Raw genomic sequence first — 19,212 nt, forward strand, 5'->3', positions numbered from 1 at the left:
AGTTTATAACAGCTGTTTTTACTTTTCTCAGGCAAGATGATAATGTCCTTTGAAATGAAGCTAGGCTGGGGCAAAGCTGTACCTATACCACCACATCCAATATACATTCCACCTTCTATGATGGAGCATACCCTCCCGCCTCCTCCATCAGGACTGCCTTTTAATGCCCAGCCTAGGGAGAGGTTGAAGAATCCTAATGCTCCAATGTTACCCCCACCAAAAAACAAGGAAGATTTTGAGAAGGTAACTTAAAGTAACCCTGGGCCATATCTCGTTGTTAAATACTACATCTGTGGGAGTATTTCAATGACTTCGTAGATTTACATTGTTCAGGCTGACTTTGGCAGCCCTTAGTGTACAAACTCATTGGTTCCCTGCTGTAGCCCAAGGGAACCTGACTAATTCCCGAAGCCTGTCTCATGTCTGTGTTAGGATATGATGTATTGGGTCTTGGCTTATTTTTAGAGCTGCTTTAAATCTTCCAGTTTTCATTTTCCCCCTCCAGGCTCCCTGGATATTTTTCTCCTACGTCCCCCCCCTTTTGTTGGCTGCCAAATTGCAATATCTAAATTACTTTATTTAGAGAAAATACTACGTTTTAATTTGGGTAGCATTATTTTTACACTAGAGGAGTTGATATGTTTTGTGTAGAAGGTAATTAATCTGGACGTTGAGTAAGTATTTTATGCTACTTATGGAGTCCATTTTCAACCTTTTTCTTTTCTGGAATATTAGCTGATAAAAATGAAGGGTAAGTATCTCGTAATCACAAACCAACTTGATTTACATTTGTAAGAATTTGTTGATTCTTTGAATGACACTTAATTGTTAGGGTTATTTTTCTTCCTAAGACTTGGGAATAAAGTAATACCAACCCGATCCAAGTCAAATAGTTCAGAATTGTTTCATAAGCTTAAGAACTCCTTTCTTAATTTTATTCAGTGTAGTACCTATTCAGTGCATCAATGTACATTCTGACAGGAATGTTCTGATACTTTGCAATTAGTGAACCTTTATGGTTCACTGACACAACCATTTGCATTTTGTGTAATTGCTTAGCTATAACTTCACAGCAGTGATTGCCTGCAAAACTTGTGATAGATGTGTAGTATTTTCATTGCATATGTATATTTTTGCTTGTTACTTGTTAACAATACTCACATATTCTATGTTTATTATCTGATGTGACTTCATATACAGACTCTGTCGCAAGCCATAGTCAAAGTGGTTATCCCAACAGAAAGGTACATGTTTTTCTTTATTATTACTGATCTAAATATAGAAAATTTCCCCCTTCGGAATTTTAAAGAAAAATTGTGATGTTGAGGAAAAGGTAATGGCTTGACTGAGCAATGGTTCTTTCATAACACTTGAGAGAGATGTTTTACAGTCTTATTACCCTTATCTCAATAACTTTTTTTTCTTATTGAGGATAAATTGAAGTAATTATCTTTTTTTTTTTTTTTAATTGAATTTAAGTACTAGAAATAGTTGCAGGGTAATTTTATGAGTGAACTCAAGGGAGAAATAGATTAATTTAGTGATGCATTGTAAGTCCAGGCATAAACCTCTAAGTACTTTGTAGCTAGGATGCAGCTGTCTCCAATGTGGTGCTGTGCTTTGTTTTTCTTTTTTTCTTTTTTTCAATTGTACAATTTGTAGTGCAGTTAAAATTGGTTTTAGTTTATACTGTTTTTAAAATATGCAACAGTCAATTACGGTTGCCAAATAAGTTAGTTCTGTAGTGCAACGGTATTTTTGTGTTTTGGTCTTCATCAGTGCCTCTACCTTCGCTCTAGTCTAGGTATACTCTTGCTCAGTTAAGCTGAAACCTTTTCCCAAACACAGGAACACAACACTGTTTTAAAAGTAAATAAGCACAAAAGATTACCAAATTCTCTTTGACATTGGCCTTGGTGAGCAACACCAGCTGAACTGTCTGCGGCAGCGGGGGACCAGGAAAACATCATGGGATGGATTGGGAAAGTATACAGTTTTTGACCAGCCATTGGTACGATCGGCTCCAATAAATGTGGTTTTATTATAACTAGAAAACTTTTTTTTTTTTGTTGGCCAACTTAAGCTAAATGACATTTTAAATGCATTTAAAGCTATCATCTTTTTGTACAACACTGTTTTAATTGTCACAAAGTCTTTTTTTTGCGTGTGTGTGGGAGGGAAGGAATATTTGTAAAGCTAGTTACAGTAGTACATTAATGTGTTTGTCATTAAATGCACAAATGCATTTTGACTAGTAATTCTGATGAAATTTTAGGACTATTCTTTTCAATTTTTATTAAGTAGAGACATGAATAGTTAGTGAGACTGGGAGCAATCTTAATTTGAAAAACAGTAGTAGAGCAAGTACTTGTAAAACTGTACAGTGCTTCCAGAGTAATTAGCTTTTGGAGAAAAATATGCTTCCATTTTATTTACTGGAGTGTTTTGAAAGCTTGTTGGTAAGAAAAGCTCATGTTAATTGAATTGTATTTGAAAATACATTGCATTAATTTTCCTTGGCTTCCTGATCACTTTTGAAGATGCTAGTGATAACTGTTAAGAGTCTTACACAGTGAATAACATGTAAAAATCCTGAAAAGCTTCAGTGATATATTGCATTTAATTATTCTCCTTTAAAAGCTGTTATTGAAAATTTCCAACATTGATGTCTTAGCACTTACTAAAAGGGAAATAGGGAAATGTTGCATATAAACAGTGAAGTTTTTTTTGTCTTCTGAGAAATTCGCTTTCAGGTAGTAACGTCTTATATGCCAGACGTTATATGCATGTAACACCCTCTTTTCATCTACGGGATGTACTGGATCTTTTTTTAATACATTTGAGGTCTTTCCAAAGCAGATGTTCTTGTCCAGCCAGAAGCTGCTCTAAAGTAACTTCATTGTACTGAATGAGAGAACAGTTAGATGAAATCCTGTGGCATGGTTCTACAGGAAGCTAGAATTGGTCATATTGAACTTGCCTTAAAATAAATAATATCTCAAAGTTGAAAGCTAATTGTAATTTTTCATATTCATGTTTTCAAATACAGTTCACATAACAAAAACAGACTTGGTATTTAGACTTTCAGAACACTGTTTTAAATAAAATGGTTGTGGAAGTATTGTGACTGTCCTTTTTACAATATTTTAAGGGATCATAAAAATCAAAAGGAGAGGAAATTTGAGCTGTAGGTAACATTTTTTGTATTTATGATATGAGAGGGAAATGTAGATTTAATGCTAGCTGGCATAAACCACAGTATTTGCCAAGTTTGCAGATGGATGGGTAGGTTTATTGCAATTAAGTTGCAACATTTTAAAGTTGATTTTTTTTTAAAAAAACAACCAGTTCATTATACCTGTGGCAGAAGTTTGAATGCTCGTGGTAGAAAATAATCACCTAATTATGAAGAAGTGATAGAAAATTCTTCACCTTTTCAATGAAACAGTTTTTGAATTCTGATAATTAATTTGGTAAAAGAAAATTATAGTACGATACATTTCCAGAACCTTTATCAGTTTGTTACATTAAAAAAATAATCCAAAAATGTAAAAATCTGTATTTTTTTTGTTTGCATCACATTCAAAGGACACATACTGTGAAATTTTTCTGTGTTGGTAATCTGTATTTGAAAAATTAGGATCTTGTTCTTGAGAAAAAAATACAAAAGATTGGAAACTGAAATTGCTATTTATAAAGCTTATATGACACTATATATGTAAGCTATTATTACACTTACAAATGGATCCGCATTTTCAAATGCGACTTCAAAAAAGTGCATTTCAAATACGCTTCTTGCCTGTCTCAGGATGTAGTGCTGAATGAAATGAATGCAGATTTTTATTTTTTGATTTGTGATTTGGTTCACTTGGGTGTATGAGGAAGGAAACATTGAGTGCTATGACGTGAAGTGATGGACAGTTTTATTCTATGTCACATAATTGAGTCTTGACCAAAACCAGGTTACCTAAATTTAATAAAACCACTGCCTTGTTTGGCATCAAGAAGGCTATTTACTTTTCCTTTTATACTTGACTAGTTTGAAAGCTGAATGCAGTTTCTATTGAATATTTAAAACTATTTGTGTTTAATTTTGAGCACAATATCGAGCCATTTGTACATCTGTAGAACTTCAGTTAACACTTCGGCCTTAGTTCTAGATAATTTAGATGAGAGGGCTAAGTTTTTAATAGTTAATTGCACTTTGGTGCTCAGTCGCCCATTTTTATGTGTAAGGACTATTATGCTTCTAAGCATGAGGTGGTTGTAGGCTAAGCTGCGGAAATTCAGGAATGAGGTCTCCTGCTAAGTTACTGCTCTACCACTTTTAGGCATGTTTTGATTTTAGAGTGCCCGTGTCTATGATGCAAGGCTATCATATGTTCCATGCTACCTTATCTTTTATACAGTTGTAACAATACAACAAAATAATCTCCTGCACAGTTATAGTATCTTAGATGGAGTGTAGTTTATATAGTGTTAGGTCTGAATCAATTTTTCTTTAACTGTGTTATTGTTGTAGGAATTTGCTCGCATTGATACATCGCATGATAGAGTTTGTTGTGCGGGAAGGGCCTATGTTTGAAGCCATGATCATGAACAGAGAAATCAACAATCCAATGTTCAGGTGCTTATTATATTGCTTCAGTTTGAAAAGCTAATTTTTGCTGTTGCTAATATTTTGCATTTTGGAATTGCTAATAGAAGTTGTTTTTCCTATGTCTCTTTGTGTGCAATTTTAAATTTAACAAATTGTACACAGCAGATGCTTATGCTGTTTGATATGAACAATAAAATTCTATCCCAATTGTTAATACTGTTGTATAAAAAATATATATGTGAAATATAAATTTGTATACATATATAAAATACTTAATTCCTATTTGCTTGAGGGATTCCAAGTCATCAGTAGAGGCAGTAGCATATATTTAAAAACAAAACAACATCAACAAAACATACCTCGAAAGCAGGCAGAATAACTCAATGTGCAGTCATCTTTCTGGAGCCTAATTTCCTATGCAATTAGGATTAAACTTTGTTGTAGTGAAGCTGTCAAAATTTGCAGCTCTTGTCGTGAATGGAATTTAAAAATTTCCAAATTTCTTGTGAAATGCAGTCTGAAAAACTTTTTCAGGGAAGTAAATGACCTTCTAAAATAAATGACCTTCTAAAAATGTCTTATTGGTACTAAGGTTGAAGTGCTTCATTTTGATTTTATGTACAAATCAAGGAAAATACGCACGTCCAAGTAAAACATCTTGCTGTTAAAAATGGCTGTTTATTTCTGATCTCGTAAGAATGTTCTGACATTTGAAAACTTCAAGTCACTTAATATTCAGTCTGAGTAACCTAATTGTATACCTATGAGTTCCTGCACATCTAAACTTCTTATGAGACGTGCTTTGCCTCTGTGGAATTCTACACTTTGCAGATTGTACATGCATGTGTGCATGAGGCAATTACACTTGTTCTGTACAGCTGTGCTTTAGATGTATGTGGTTTTAGCTATCTTGAATTCACTCTATAGCCAAAGTGGAATTGTGGATAGAAGTTCGATATATTTGAATTTTCTTCAGTTAAATAACTTATAATACATCTTGTGTCTCTTTGTTCTCTGGTTTAGGTTTTTATTTGAAAACCAGACTCCAGCCCATGTGTATTATAGATGGAAGCTTTACTCAATTCTTCAGGCAAGTAGATTTTTTATTGTAAATTTGTAACTTTGAGCTTAATGCAATAAAAACAAACCAAAAAAACTCTTGCCCTTTATAGGGAGATGCTCCAACCAAGTGGAGGACAGAAGATTTCCGTATGTTCAAAAATGGATCGTTTTGGAGGCCACCACCGTTAAATCCATATTTACATGGGATGTCAGAAGAGCAAGAAACAGAGGCGTTTGTGGAGGAACCAAACAAGAAGGGTGCACTTAAGGAAGAGTATGGATTTCTGTCAATTTGTAGTGTTTTTTTTTTTTTTTTTAATGCTATTCTGCATTTTTGTCCTGTTTTTTTTTTTTTTTTCTAGTTGTCATCCCTGAAATGTTACCATTCTTGCCATAGTATTTATAGAATCATAGAATAGTGTTGGTATAGTGTTGGTTTGAAGAGACCTTGAAGACCATTTAGTTCTAACCCCCCTGCCAAAAGCAGGGACACCTCCCACTAGCCTAGGCTGCCCAAATCCCATCCAGGCCTTGGGCATTTCCAGGGATGGGGCAGCCACATCTTCTCTGGGAAACCTGTGCCAGGGTCTCACTGCCCTCTTGAGTAAAGAGTTTCTTCCTAATGCCTAATCTAGGTATGTCCCTTTTCAGTTTACAGCTGTTACTCCTAGTCCCATCACTCCCTCACAGACAGTCCCTCCCCAGCTTTCCCGATGGCCCCCTTTAGGCACTGGCAGGCCTCTGTAAGGGCTCCCCGGAGCCTTCTCTTCTCCAGGCTGAACAACCCCAACTCCCTCAGCCTGGCTCCATAGCAGAGGGGCTGCAGCTCCTGAGCATCCTTGCAGCCCTGGACTGGCTCCAGTAGCTCCATGTCCTTGTGCTGGGGCCCAGAGCAGGGTCTCACAAGAGCAGAGGGGGACAATCCCATCCCCTGGCCTGCTGCCCGCACTGCTTTTGGTGCAGCCTAGGGTATGGGCGGCTTGCTGGGCTGCAAGCACATATTGCTGGCTCGTGTTGAGCTTCTTGTCAACCAACACCCCCAGGTGCTTCTCCTCAGGGCTGCTCTTGATCCATTCTCTGCCCAGACTGAATTTGTGCTTGGGATTGCCCCAGCCCAGGTGCAGGACCTTGCAGTTGTCCTTGTTGAACCTCATCGTGTTTGGATGGACCCACCTCCCAAGCCTCTCAAGGTCCCTCTGGATGGCATCCCTTCCTTCCAGCAGGTTGACTGCATTGTGCAGCTTGGTGTCATCTGTGAATGACACCAATAAACACTCTCGAGCTCATTTTTTTATTTAATGCTTTTTTGATGATACAAAAATACACTCTGGATTTTGTTAGAATTGTATTCATTTGAACAATGGATCCTTTCCATGGAATTGGCATTAACCCTTTGAAAGGAATGGGGAGGATGAGAGCTTTCTTCATTTTCTGTTCCAACCTGTTAGTGAGGTTATGTCGCGCCTATCTCAGCATTATTAGAACTGAATGAAGCTGAACGGTTATTACAGTCTTAAATTTGTTGATACTGCTTATCAGAAATTAAAATGGGGAGCAGTTAGTAATTAGCAGGAAGAGACATGATCAGAGTTCTTTGCTGTGAATTGTAAGCATGGTGGGAATGCCTATGGTAGTGGAAATATATGCACTTTAAAAAAAAATTTTACTATCATTGTTTAAGTTGTGTTCATAACTTTTTTTGTTGTTTTTGTTCATTTTGTTGTAAATCTAAGATTATGGTTCTAGACACCTTAATACGTAATTTATCTTATTTTTGAAAAGGCTTAAAATGTTTTTTTTTTTTTTTTTTAAGAGGGATCTTTATACACCAAGTTCAGGGAAAACATGAAAGAACTGTTTCTTACCAGCTCTCTGCTGTAGAATTAGAGTAATTAGATTCAGAAATTACTTACTTTACATTTATTCATTTTCATTTCATTTTAAAATAATTATATTTTTTGTTATAGTTTATCAATAATATTATGCTTCTGTATTAGCTCTTCCTCAGTTAGGTTTCCTTGATTTCTGTATATAGTCAAGACTTAAGTGGAAATTTTTTTGTATTTTGTTTGTGACGTGCTTGTGAATCATTGAAAAAAATTAGGAGCAGAATATAAAAATATTTTAAACTGCTTTGGTCCTGAAGATGGCAAAATCAAGAACATTATTTAATGGAAATTCTATTGAGTACTGTTCATTTTATATTGAAAGTATAAAAATCCTACTATTTCAGACAAAGAGATAAATTGGAGGAAATTCTGCGTGGATTAACACCTCGGAAGAATGATATTGGTGATGCAATGGTTTTCTGTCTAAATAATGCAGAAGCTGCTGAAGAAATTGTAGACTGCATTACAGAATCATTGTCCATTCTGAAGACTCCACTTCCTAAGAAGGTGCGAAGATTTTGTATAATCATACTTCTGTTTTTGGGGAAGAGCTCAATTAACTGTTTGTGCATGTAATTTACAAGCATTATTTCATAAGTCTCAGGTAGTGTCGAACTTTTTACTTAAAACCTGTGCTTAAATTTAAGTGCATGTTTTGTTTTTTATTTCCCTGCGGGATTTTGTGATATATTTTTATTCTTGCTGGACGTGCTTGTAAGCAATGTTCTACCTTGTTCTAACGTTCAAAAAAGTAGTCTGTTCAAACATTAAAAAACAAAACAAAAACAAACACACACACACAAAACACACAACAAAAAAAACGTGGAGTGCTGCAATCTATCCATTGTAATATTCTGCAATGAATATATTCCATCCTACAGTGTGGTTAGCAGTGCAGGTTATTAGCCAACAGGGGGCTAATTTACATCTGGTTAGTTCTAACTTCCTAGTTCTCAATAGTTTAAACTGTCTTGTGTTATATCTGGAAAAATGCATATATTTTCAGGATAAGTAAAAATCTAATTTATACGTTCTTGTTTGTAGATTGCAAGATTATATCTGGTGTCAGATGTGTTGTACAACTCTTCAGCTAAAGTTGCCAATGCTTCCTATTATAGAAAATTGTAAGTATAATATTTTAGGTGATTGGTTAAAAAAAGAATATAATTATAACATAGTAGTAGAGAAATTCACACTTGTCTCTGAAGATACTGTTAAAACATTCATATACATTTTCATGCAAAGAGATATGCACTGATGTGCTACATCTTGGTTCTAAGGTGCTTTGTAATACAAAGAAAGCTCTTTTATATACCTTATGCGAGTGACCACTTGCGTGGAACCTTACAGAGATGAGGATAGCATGTGTACATGTCTTTATGGGAAGCTGTAAAGGATTTTCCAGATCTGATATTGCAAATCATCTATGCAAACGAGTACATTTTTGTAATAGAGGTTTAGTTTTAAGTTTTTTTTTTTGTTGTTTTTGTTTTTTTTTAAACTCTTCACCAAGTTTGGAGACCTTACAAGGGGATTGAGTACTTTGTTTTTAAGGTGCTGAGCAGAATTTATGAAAAATGTACAAGGGGAGAGAACCTCTGCTCTGTACAGATATTTGGCTGTGTCTGTTGCTTGGAGTCTCATTAATGTTATGATAGCACGATGGGGAATATTCAGCATGTTGCAAAACTGTAGTGATTGCAAATCATTTTTCTTGCTGCAGTGTGTCATTGCTAGTTTACTTTTTGTATATTGAGGATACACTCAAGAGAAGCAAGGCAGCTGTTAACTCACCTCACTGTGCTTTCACTAAGGGCCTTTCATTGAGAGAATAGAAACATAACTAAGAAATTTTAAAAGTATAAACTGAACTCTTTGACAGTTCTTTGTACGTAAGGTTGTAAAACTCCTTTTATCCTCCAGTCTTTTCAGGCTGTATAAGGAGACTCCAGCAGATGTGAAGATCTCTCTTCACAGTTCTGTTGTTGTTGAAGGTGAATTAATATGTAGTGATTACTTGTTACCTTATAGTTAAGGTCATAGCTGCTGTAGGGAATGCAACTGTCTGCTTCTGAGTCCTGTATCCCAGGTAATTTCAAGAATTATGTATGTCCAGAAAAGATATATTACCAAGTTTAACTGAAGAAATGTATATGTTTAATTCTAGTTTTGAAACAAAATTATGTCAGATATTCTCTGATCTCAATGCTACTTACCGTACAATACAAGGCCATTTACAGTCTGAAAATTTCAAGGTATGTATTTTGTTGTTATTTACATGATGTATAAGTCAAATAAACAGATGTTCCTGCACAAGCTATTGAATATTAAAATAGGTGATTTGAAACTCAGGCTTCCTAATTAAGCTTCGCTATTTTTCTGTTTCCTCTCTTGCAAAGATAGCCTTGAAGTTAACAGTGGTCTTTTAAAATTATTGAAGAAAAAGCATCTTTTGTATTTCACGCTTACTTTCCTCCACAAGAGAAAGCATTATCAATGAAGCATTAGGAAGAAAATGAATGTGTAACAGATGAAATGTACCAGTAGATGTTAGTTGGGGAGTAGAGACCATATCTAGTACTTGTATTATACCAACAAGGCTTTCTAGCTTCCTAATTATTTTAGTACCTCCTATATTTTAGTTTGAAAAATATTTTTTTGCTTCTTAGTGAGGAAATAAATGTCTGGACTTAACAGCATAAAATAGCTTTTTAACATTTTTGGTGATAAATAGAGTTGTTTTTTTGAGGTTTGATGAGCAGTCTGAGCATGTGTAGTTAGTAATTTTCCAGATAGCAGCATTCTTCTTCCTAGCGTTCTCATATACTTGGTCCTTCTCCTCCTTCCACTGGTGTAAAGACTCCTTTAAAACAGTAGATTTTTTTTTAGTTTAAATATGAAATTTGCAGTGTAGCTAGTTTTCCCATATTATAGGTTTTATACTGGTTCTCATATCATCTTCACTCAGAACTATTAGGATAGGAACTGTGAGTAGCAAAAATGGATAATCAGTGTAATCTGAAGTAAAAGGGAAAATGAAATCCCAGTGATATTATAAGTGATTTATTTAAAGGGGGAAAAAAAAAGTAGTTCCTGTGTACGTATACATTTTTACTTTACTAGTCTTGTGCAACGTGGTACATTGTAGTATACTCCAATATGGACCTTTTTAGGAGTAACTCTCGATGGTGTATTTCCAGTCAGTTAAAATTTCTTAGTTAACGAGCACTTTTTTTTCCTATTACTTCTAGCAACGGGTGATGACATGCTTCAGAGCATGGGAAGATTGGGCCATCTACCCAGAACCATTTTTGATCAAACTCCAGAATATCTTCTTGGGACTTGTAAATATCATGGAAGATAAAGAAACAGAGGTAAGCTTAGTAGTGATGCTTAGCAGGTAGTGAGAAAAAATGTCTAAGCGTAAAACAAAACTGGCAAGGAATATTTGGTATCTTTGTTTAGGTGATTAAAGCTGCTCTTTGTAACAGCAGTTTATGGATTTTTATTTAACATGAGTAGTATTAGCATGCTTAGGTACACGTAGCACCACAATCCTTTTTTTTTTAAACTCCAAATCCTTACTTTTAAAGATAGGTATAATATTTTAAAGACAGCTGTAACATATTTTGAGATGCAAATACCATCTAATATGTTTATACACTAGCTGCTTGCAGATTAAGTGCTATGGTGCAGTTACATTGTGGAAGCAATTCAGAGCAAAGACTAGTGCAAAATGACAGCCATTATCTATGTATTGGGAATACTCTGTAGTATCTGTGAATTCTGAGTTAGAATTTCAGGCATTAATTTTAGTTTCTGGGAGTTCTAAGTAACTTGGCGTCTGGTTGAATGAACCATGCATTTCCTTTTTGTGTGAGTGTCACGCACATAGTTTAATAGAGCCATCTGATCTTTGTTAGTTTGGGAAAGCTGTGATAGATCATTTACACTGGTGGCATTCTACTTTCAGCTGTGCATCCTATTACAGCAATAAGTTGCTAACCTAGTTAAGCTACACAGTTGCTCTCCTCTCTGCACAGAAGGGTTATTTTGAACAAGGTATTTAGGGAATTTTAGTTACTAATGTGTAAACCGTTAATATTTAAAAAACTGTTAATATTTGAAGCTCAATGGTTAAAATTTCTAGAATACTTTAGGCACTGGATGAAAGTGTACTGATTTGTTTACAGTTATGTATAAATTTTATTTAAAGAGAAGAAACCAATAAATAGATGTATGTTTATCCTAAACTTTTTTTTTTTAATTGTTTGTAAACGTGTCTTTCAGAATAACAGGAGAACTGCTGTAATTGGAAGGTTAGGTTATTTCCCTTAGCAGTGGGGCCAAGAGAATGCACATATGATGGACAGTGCCTAGCATGTTAGAAATAATACATAGACATGCTTTTCATTGACATGTGTTCTTGCTAAATACTTAAATATTTTTGGCAGTTGTTCAAATTACTGGTTTTCAGGGAATCTTTCTTATGTAGTAAGTATAATTTATCTTTATTGGCTCATTGCAAGTGAACCTCTTTGGAATACAAGACATTGCAAAGATATTTGAATAGATATTGCAAAGCTTCTAGTGCATTGTGGACGAATGCTAGATTCTTGCTTATAGTTTTGTGTAGGAAGATGCTGTCATTTTCCTCTGCAATAAGCAATTGTACTTGGTATGATAAAGTCAAGGGCTTTTTTGGGTGTTCCAGGTCATTTTAAAGCTACTCCTTAAAAAAAAAATAAATCAATTTCTATAAAGAAAAACAAGTTAAATTTATTCTTGAAAGAATTCAATATTATTTGCTTTCAGGAGGTGCCAGACGATCTTGATGGTGCTCCCATTGAGGAAGAGCTTGATGGTGCCCCATTAGAAGATGTGGATGGAATTCCTATTGATGCTGCTCCTATTGATGATCTGGATGGAGTCCCAATTAAATCGCTGGATGACGATCTGGACGGAGTACCTTGTATGAAACATTCCAACCTCACTTGCAATTTGAATCTTCAATTTTTCATGATAGTTTTTAAAAACAAGTAGTTTTTACAAGAACAGCCAAGAATATGCCATGTAGCTTAGTATCTCATAAATTTCAACTTAACCTAGGAAGAATTTCTTTTAGATTGTACTTGATTCGGGAGACACAGTAGATCTCTTTTGATGTTATATAGATAGGTGCACATCAGTTTCCAAATCTGAATTTCTTTTCTTTGCATTTAATGAAATGGTACAATATACTTCAGTATTTACATTGGACTGTTGTGTTAGGATTTTTCAGTTTGAACTTTAGAAGAGCTTTGGAAATGATTTTTCTGGGTCTTTATTCAACAGTGGATACGGCTGAAGATTCGAAAAAGAATGAGCCTATATTTAAAGTTGCTCCTTCGAAGTGGGAAGCAGTGGATGAATCAGAATTAGAAGCTCAAGGTTAGTTTTCAAAGCATCTGTTAAAATAAAAGCCTTTCCTAAGTAAAATGAAAGTTTAGTGTCACTTACCTATTTAATTATTATTTTCAAAGGGTATATTTAAAAACGTTCATATGATTTCTAAAGTAATACAGCAGAGTTTTCTATTGTGATTTTTTTTGGTTGTGTCTTCAATGAAGGAAATAGTGTATTATGTTTCTGTTTTACTTCAGTAACCTACCAACCTTTAAAACTAATTTTCAATTCATTAATGATAAGTATTGGAAGAATCTGGGTATTCTGGCAGTCTTTTCCAAATATTTCTGTGAAAGATAAGGCTTTACAAACTAACAAATACCTGGCTGCTTCTGTAAGGTTTACTGAAACATAATAGGCAGTGTGAGTGAATATCTCTGTATAGAGTAAATATTCTGATAAAATGCAACTTGAATATTTATGAAACAAAGTCTGTATTAAGTGCTAGATGCTGTAAATTTTTATCATACTGTAAATTTCATCATATCTAGAGATACTGATTTTTAGAAAAAAGCAATAGCTTTTTATTGTTGAAATTATCTTATTTTGTCTTCTAGCTGTGACTACTTCGAAGTGGGAGCTTTTTGACCAACATGAAGAATCTGAGGAGGAGGAAATTCAAAAGTAAATATTTGGAATTTTTTCTTTCAGTCTAGATGTCTGGCATCTAGCTTTAAAGAAATGTCTGCAACTGAAACCAGTGGTGCAACATAACATTTTAAACACATATTTGCATTAGCGTTGTATCTTGCTAGCACATTATTTGTCACATTATTTTTATTTGGTGTCTTAAAATTGAGAGCACTTAAATAATTTTTCATTCTGAAGAAAAAGTATCCATTTTCTACCTCTGAGGTTGAGTGTCTTGAAACTTCCTATAAATTTTGTATGTATTGCAAGAACAGAGCAAAAATGAAAATTTCCAAGTAGGAAAATAAGAAAATGGAGAGAATCAGAGTTTTAGTGCAGGATGCTTTTAGCCTCTATAAACATTAAAGTGGTGGAGTTGTTAACTGTAATCTTTTAAAATGATGCTGATTTGATAACTTATGTTAAATAGTAAAAACTAGGGTAGTATTTTTACAGTTAGGAAATATGGAATGTCAAATTTGTATGCAAATAACTAAAACTCTGCCTTCCTTTGTTATCACAAGAACAAATAATGTTCTGTTGTCTGTGTTTGGACACTATTAGGCTCCATGCCTTATGTTGTTTTTGAGCACTCTTACTTTGTTCTTCAGGCAATTTGAAAGCATCTATTATTAATACTGAAAACATCTTAAGAGTGTTAAATGTTGTGCTGCAGCTCTCTAGTGGCCAATCTGGAAATACCATTTTGGATATGTGCCATGTTTCTGGTTTGCTTCTAAAAAGAAAATGTAGTTAATTTTGTTCTTTTGTAGCATTAATTAAAGCAATTAGAGATTTTGTTGAGGTAGTGAGCTTGTTTTTTAGCTATGATTTCCATCTGGATTTGCTTACTCTAAGTTTCAAGAATCCTTTTGCCACCTGTTTATACCAAAAATATAAATTATCTGAGTAATAAAAACTAATGATTTAATTAAATGAAAATACTAAGATATCTACCTCACATATCAAGATATTTCATAATTGCACACTTTGACGTAATCATATTTAGTAGGTTTCAAAACTAGTAACTAAACATAGAAATGAAACAGTAGAGATGGTAAATTTTGTAACAGATTGTCCTAGAGAATTAACTGGTGTGTATTGGTTTTCTTTCAAGTCCAGAAGAAGAAAGTGAAGATGAGGAAGACACTCAGAGCTCTAAGTCAGAAGAGCAACACATGTATTCAAATCCTATTAAAGAAGAGATGCCTGAATCTAAGTCATCAGTCAAATACTCAGAAATGAGTGAAGAGAAGCGTGCCAAACTCCGAGAGATTGAGGTCAGCATGTGGTACATTTTGTGCCAATCTTCTGTAGTTTTCCAATTTCCTCTGCCCCCAAGTTCAATACATACTACAGGGAATTATTTTGAAATATTTAAACATATTTAAATGTTGTAGTCCTCCTGTATAGGGTTATTTAGTCTGGTATATTTTCATAAAGGTGCCCCTGTTTACAGCCTTGCCTTGCTTATGCTCACTTAAAAAATAATAATAATAACAGGAAAAAAATTAAAGATTGAGTCGGGATACTGCAGGTTGATAATTAGTTTTTGTTGTCTTTTCTCCCCAGTATCTTTTTTAGTACCACTGGCAGTGTTAGCTTCTTTGAGTTTCTCTACGCTTCCCTTCTCTTGGCAGTGACTTGGGAGTGATTTTTGGATTTGACCTTAGCCCTTTGCCTTTCTTGTTCTCTCTGTTGCATTGAAGTCCTGGCATCTGTATCTTAATGCATTTAAAAGTTGCTCTTTTCACTATGTCAGTGAGCAAACAAAGAAGCAGGCACAACTAATCCAGGTGTCTTGGAATAGGGGCACTTCAGATGACTTCAGATAAAGACTTGAATCCACTTTATAGAGCTTAGTTTTTTTAAATTTATAGAGCTTAGTTTTTTTAAAAATTTTTAAAAATTTTTTTTTAAACAGATTTTTTTAAATCTGTTCTCCAAGCCTAAGTGTTAGAATGGATGTTAAGGATGGTGCACAGATTCTTATGGTTCCAAGCTTCTTGTTGAGTGAGCAGCTTCCTAGAACTTGAATTTAGCATGAGCTTTGTTTAACAGTGAAGCTAGATTTTTTTTCATGTCATACAGTGCCATGCAAATCCAGTTTAAAACCACATGTTAATTCTTGTCTTTTTTTATTTGGCATTAAAACCCATAATACATTTATACTGAACTTTTTTGTACCTTCTGTTTAGTGCGTTAAAATATTAACAAACTGCTAAGCTGCTGTTGCAGTTGGAGCATCTCCAAGTGACAAATTACAATTTTGAAGTTGGAATTGTAAATGCCTACCTATTTGTGCTATAACGTACTTGTTAGTTAAAATGGGACATCAGCAAACTTCTGTAATACTCTTTCAAGATATACAAGCAGTGGTATTGTAAAACATCACACCCTTTTTTTCTCCCAAATATGTTACCACTTAATAATTCAAATTCTCAGAAATAACAGACTTTAACTAAGCACTTACATGCCTCTTGCTTTGCATAGTGATTTGAAAATTCTTGGTACGTAGCCATTTGAGGTGAGTAGGTTCTGAGTTCTTTGAGTAAAGTTAAATGAAACTTTTATCTCTCTTAACTCATGGTGGCAGTAGTTTTTGTAGAAAATTTGTGATGTTAGACTTACGAAAGTACAAATGAAACTAGTTTCCATTGTGCTGTGGTAATGATGGTAGCAATCATGGAAAGGGCTCACTTCAGATTGGGCATCTTTTATATATGTTATCCTAGCAATTGGTGAGGTAGGTTATGAAGTGGTTTACTTCAACCATTGCCAATTTTACACTGCAGGGGATGCATTTATGTGCGTATCCCCTGGCTGTAACAGATTTAAATAGAAGACGTCTTGAGTTTTTCAAATATATGTTGCCATCTATATTATTTGTGGTAAGTAAATTACCGTATTGGTTTCAGACTTTTGGAATCACCAGAACAGGAATGTAATCCTTAATTTTCAGAACGTTCAAGACACTATGTAGAAGTACTTATTTTCAAATTTCTGCTCAGATATGTCATTGATAGATGAGTGCTCACTGTATGTGCTACTTTAAATTGCTCATACTCAAAACTTCTTGGTTCATTTAACAGTGAATGTTTGATGGCATAACTTAAAATACCATTGAAGATTTTTGTCAAAGTCTAATTCTCTAGAATTTTACACAGTGGCTACTGGAAAGCTGAAGCTTGTTTTTTTTTTTTTTTTTTTTTTTTTTTTAACACATTTTTAGGATATTTATTCCATGCAAGCAACCACTCTTCCCCTTGGCACAGTTAGTCAATTACATTTGTCAGTTGGAGGGGGAAGTAGAGTAATAAAGGAACTTACCAAGCTTTGCCCCTGTCTACATGTAGCAGAGACTGGTGCTGCCAGAGGAGGCAGGTTACTTAACCCTTTGCATCTTCTCCTACTCATAACTGTTAACCTTGCTGAAATGTACATTATTTCCAGAGCTTAGCAAGAGGACAGGCTTTCTTATAATACTGAAGAACAGTGGTTTCTTAACTGTGGTTGTATTTTATATTTGTTAGTTTTTAAGTTTGTAAAGATTGTTGCTCTACTTTTTGGTGTAACTCAGAGGTGGTCTTTACAGTGCTTTGCATCTTCCTCCCTCTCTTTGGAACTTTTTTTTTTTTTAAGTATATTCTTGTCTGTAAAGCGAACTCAGTGATGCAAAGAAAAATGGGGATTTTTGTATTGCCTAATATTCATTAAGCTTATTTCCTCTCAGCATACAAAAACTCTTAGACAAAATGAAGCAGCATTGTCTTTCTTGCACCTTTCTTTGAGGTACTTTACCTCAGTCTCCAATTTACAGGAAGACTTTGAGCTCTGAAGTCCATGACCGTCTCCTGTGAAGTGTCAGAGGCACCTTTCTAAAAATCTGCTTCAAGAATTGTTTTGAGTTTAGCTTGCATTCTCTCGTACTTTAGAGCTACACCGAGTGCTTTTGGCATGCTTAAATGATGCAAATTTCCTTTGCTTCAGAAGCTGGAATCGCCTGGATATGCTAATTTTCAGGCCTTCAGAAAACCAACTGTTTTTGTATTGGCAGTTTGCTTTTTTCAGACAGGTGTAATACCAGTTTTCTATTGCAGATGGTAGCTTGTGATCTTAAAGTCTCTCTTATTACAGAGGTGCTCATTCTGGAAGGTGCAGGGGCATATTTCTGAACAAAATGACTAGATGGTTAATTCCTTTGAAGTTTACTGATCGGTTTTGTGCTGCACAAGATCTTATGATCCTACCCTGAAAAAAACACAGCATAGGCTTTATCTGCAGCAGAATGGCTTTTCATAAATTGAGATGTATCAGCGCTTCTAAAAGGGTCAGAACCAGAGTAGATTGTCCTCTTTAATACCTGCCATTGCTCACCTTCTATGTGAGCCACCTGAGACCTCAAAGTAATGTTTGATTTCTTAATCAGAGGTAGAAAACTAGTGGTCTTCGGTCCTCCCATACAGCCTTTCCACTACAGGAGATGTAGGGCTGGATTATGTCACGCACAATTCTGTCAGTAACCCCCTGCCCAGTGCATAAGCAGGGAGAATTTTTTTCTCCACAGAAATATGCCATGGTATTGAGGAACAACTTACTTTTCTATCAAGAGCCCAAGAGATTCTTTCTGCATGTCACAAAGGAAAAGAGGTTGTCTTTACTTTCTCGGTACGGATTGTGGTACCATACCAGATTAAAGTTCCTTTAGTGTAGTATTCAGACTCCAACGGAGAATGCTGAGGGCTTGAGGTAAGAGTGGATTAAACATAATCCACAAGGGAAGATTGTATCTAAGACCTCTTCTAGATTTAAAGGCCCTCTCTCTACTTTTGTCAAGAAACTAAAGTTCCATACAGTTCACGTTACTTCTTTCTCTGGATTATGGTGCTTAGTATTCAGAATACCTATTTTTTTAAATGTTTTATCATAAAACTCATAGAAGCTATCTAAGGCTTGTAATGATCTCAGTAACAATATAACCTTTAGGTCTCTACAGTCTGCAGAGGTGTCTGCATCTAGCTTAATTGAGGCCACTGCAAAATGGCAAAAAGATAACATATTAAACATGGTACTCATTGCAGTTTCATCATAACAGATGAGATAGATTGGCTCTTGCTTGACCAAAAGTTCTGCTAGTTATAGCAGTTCTTCCTTAGAGGATAATGACTGTCTTAATTCAGCAGAAATTCTGGTCTATTGTAAGTCTTTGAATCTACCTTTTTTTACACAAAGACAATACTGAGAAAATGCTTAGCTCCAAGCCATACGGCATCCTGGGTGTGTGATTGAGCACCCCGGAGCTCTGTTATGGCTGAAGAGGTATTTCAAATCTGCATATTAGTATATCTCTTATCTGTTGTTATTAATACTTTAGCTGCGAAAATCATGCTAATCATAGGCTCATTGGAAAACTGAAGCTTCCAAAGAAATACTTTGCACTGCTTCTGGTGAAGTCTAGGATATGTTGCAGCCATTGTCAGTTTATGTCTTCTTATAAAGAAGAGCAGAGCAATTTGGGCTGCTCAGAAGTGTATTCTGTATGTAATCCCTCCAGATTTGAGTGCAGTTACACATCAGCCAGAAACT

The 19,212-nt window shown here is 35.0% G+C and overlaps 1 protein-coding gene across 7 annotated transcripts in view; it reads left to right on the forward strand.

Annotated features, from left to right (window-relative positions):
• The window catches only part of U2SURP (U2 snRNP associated SURP domain containing), a 44,754-nt gene that overhangs the window by 18,355 nt on the left and 7,187 nt on the right, over window positions 1–19,212 (forward strand). For 4 of the 7 annotated variants that reach the window (XM_072042647.1, XM_072042643.1, XM_072042645.1 and 1 more), the window contains 13 exons: window positions 32–243; window positions 1,201–1,244; window positions 4,523–4,627; window positions 5,624–5,694; window positions 5,777–5,936; window positions 7,896–8,058; window positions 8,596–8,675; window positions 9,719–9,806; window positions 10,803–10,925; window positions 12,367–12,523; window positions 12,886–12,981; window positions 13,554–13,620; window positions 14,744–14,906. In XM_072042647.1, coding sequence (XP_071898748.1) covers window positions 32–243; window positions 1,201–1,244; window positions 4,523–4,627; window positions 5,624–5,694; window positions 5,777–5,936; window positions 7,896–8,058; window positions 8,596–8,675; window positions 9,719–9,806; window positions 10,803–10,925; window positions 12,367–12,523; window positions 12,886–12,981; window positions 13,554–13,620; window positions 14,744–14,906 — 1,529 coding nt within the window. Of the gene's footprint in view, window positions 1–31; window positions 244–1,200; window positions 1,245–4,522; window positions 4,628–5,623; window positions 5,695–5,772; window positions 5,937–7,895; window positions 8,059–8,595; window positions 8,676–9,718; window positions 9,807–10,802; window positions 10,926–12,366; window positions 12,524–12,885; window positions 12,982–13,553; window positions 13,621–14,743; window positions 14,907–19,212 lie in introns of those variants that run through there. The other 3 variants (XM_072042644.1, XM_027464792.3, XM_021279105.4) reach the window with 2 other exon arrangements.

Source organism: Anas platyrhynchos, chromosome 9, assembly GCF_047663525.1.
Source record: "Anas platyrhynchos isolate ZD024472 breed Pekin duck chromosome 9, IASCAAS_PekinDuck_T2T, whole genome shotgun sequence".
Classification (NCBI taxonomy): Eukaryota; Metazoa; Chordata; class Aves; order Anseriformes; family Anatidae; genus Anas; species Anas platyrhynchos.